At 55.3% G+C, this 1,706-nt stretch overlaps 1 protein-coding gene across 1 annotated transcript in view; it reads right to left on the bottom strand.

The window, feature by feature from the left end:
• SEMA5A (sema domain, seven thrombospondin repeats (type 1 and type 1-like), transmembrane domain (TM) and short cytoplasmic domain, (semaphorin) 5A) overlaps positions 1-1,706 on the bottom strand; it is a 299,478-nt gene that overhangs the window by 42,337 nt on the left and 255,435 nt on the right. Inside the window, exon 15 of the mRNA XM_006900152.1 lies at positions 1,001-1,226. Within this exon, the coding sequence (XP_006900214.1) occupies positions 1,001-1,226 (226 nt within the window). The remainder of the gene's footprint in view (positions 1-1,000; positions 1,227-1,706) is intronic.

Consider the following 1,706-nt stretch of genomic DNA (forward strand, 5'->3'; position numbering starts at 1 on the left):
AGTTCTCTGCTGATGTGCTGTTCCAGTCATTTTTGGATAATCTTCAGCAGAATTTTGCTTACATGTGAAATCAATGATATTGTTCTATAGTTTCCACACTCTGCTGGGTCACCTTTCTTTGGAATGAGAACAAATGTAGATCTCATGTACTTTGCATATGTTTTCAAGAGGAACAAGTCCCTGGATCAGGCATCTTGTTTGGTAAAGTTTAGGGATAAATAAACAGAACTCCTGCAGCCACTTAACTGATTCTGACGCACATGTGATAAAGTGCAACTGTGCTCCACAGTCTTCACAAGGTGATGGCCAGCGTCCCTCTGAGATGGCCGGGAATGGACTTCAATCCCGGCCTTTCTGTTAGCAGCTGAGGGTACTCACTAGCTGCGTCCCTCAAGGACTCGGGCAGAAATAAAGGAGACGGGCATTTGCAGTTTAGATTTCGGTGCCCGGGGGGACTCCTGAGGATATCTGAGCACACAGGGAATGCTTTCGGCTCCTAGTACCCCTCAGGGGACCGCTGGTGCTGTTGACCTAGTGGTATGAAGCCACACGGTTATCCTGAAGGCACTCGGTTCAAGTCCAGAAGCTGCTCCCTGAGAGAAGGATGGGCAATCTCCTCCTGTCTGATTTGCTGCCTCTGAAAACGCACTGCAGGGCCAGTTATGGGTTGGTTCTGACTCAATGGCACAGAACCAGAAGTCCACCTCACACTAGCTTTCCTGATCCCATGCCAGCACTCTCTTATTTTGAGAGCTGGTTCTCAGGGCCAACCCCGCGCATAACTGAATGTCCACAGGAAGAGTGACCACAGTGGCACTGACCACTGGCAGGGCAGGGCAGTGCCAGGAAGGGGATGCCCGGCTGTAGTGGCATGGAGCGGCGGGTGTGCCTCCCCCAGCCCACTCACCGTCCGTGGAGCAGCTGGGAGGACAGTGCCAGGAAGGGGATGCCCGGCTGTAGTGGCATGGAGCGGCGGGTGTGCCTCCCCCAGCCCACTCACCGTCCGTGGAGCAGCTGCTGGTACCATCGCTGGAGCAGTACCGCATCTCGATCCGCTGGCGGCCGACCTCCAGCAGGCCTGGGTCTGGCAGGCGGGCCTTGCACGTGTACCGGAAGCGCTGCTCGTAGTGACCACCATTGTCCGAGATGTTGACAGGTGTCCAGGGCGTCCAGGGCGTGGTCTTCTTCAGCTCGGGGCAGGGGTTGGTGTTGCAGGGCTGGTACTCCTGTGGAGAACACACAGGGACAGTGCTTGGCACAGGGCTCGCTCTCCAGGCTGCCTCCAGGACACGCAGACCGGAGGGCCAGCAGCTGCTGCAAACGCAAAAAGAGCAGGTAAGTGGACATCACCTGCCTGTCCCTCCAGGGATGATGGGAACACACACTGGAAAGAAGGGCGGCTGGGAACGGAGACCCCAGGCCAGAGGGGGCAGAGGACCATATCCTGGGAGGATTCTGATCTGAGGCACCGATAGTCTGCATTAAGCCCACAGCTCTGAAAACAATGGAGCACTACACACCGTGGGGAGGCCAGAGGATGGCTTGCTGAGAGAAACGACTCCGTCACAACAGTTACAAGACCACTGCTGTGAAAAAAACAGGGGGTGGGGAGAGAAAATCAACCCAGAGCGAATGGACAGACAGACGATGTGTGTGCTGCAATGAACAGATTGAAACAAGGCATGTGCAACTGACTGAATGGGGAG

The sequence above is a fragment of the Elephantulus edwardii genome, unplaced genomic scaffold (genome assembly GCF_000299155.1).
Source record: "Elephantulus edwardii isolate Elephantulus edwardi_28Jun2011 unplaced genomic scaffold, EleEdw1.0 scaffold00274, whole genome shotgun sequence".
NCBI classification, from domain to species: Eukaryota; Metazoa; Chordata; class Mammalia; order Macroscelidea; family Macroscelididae; genus Elephantulus; species Elephantulus edwardii.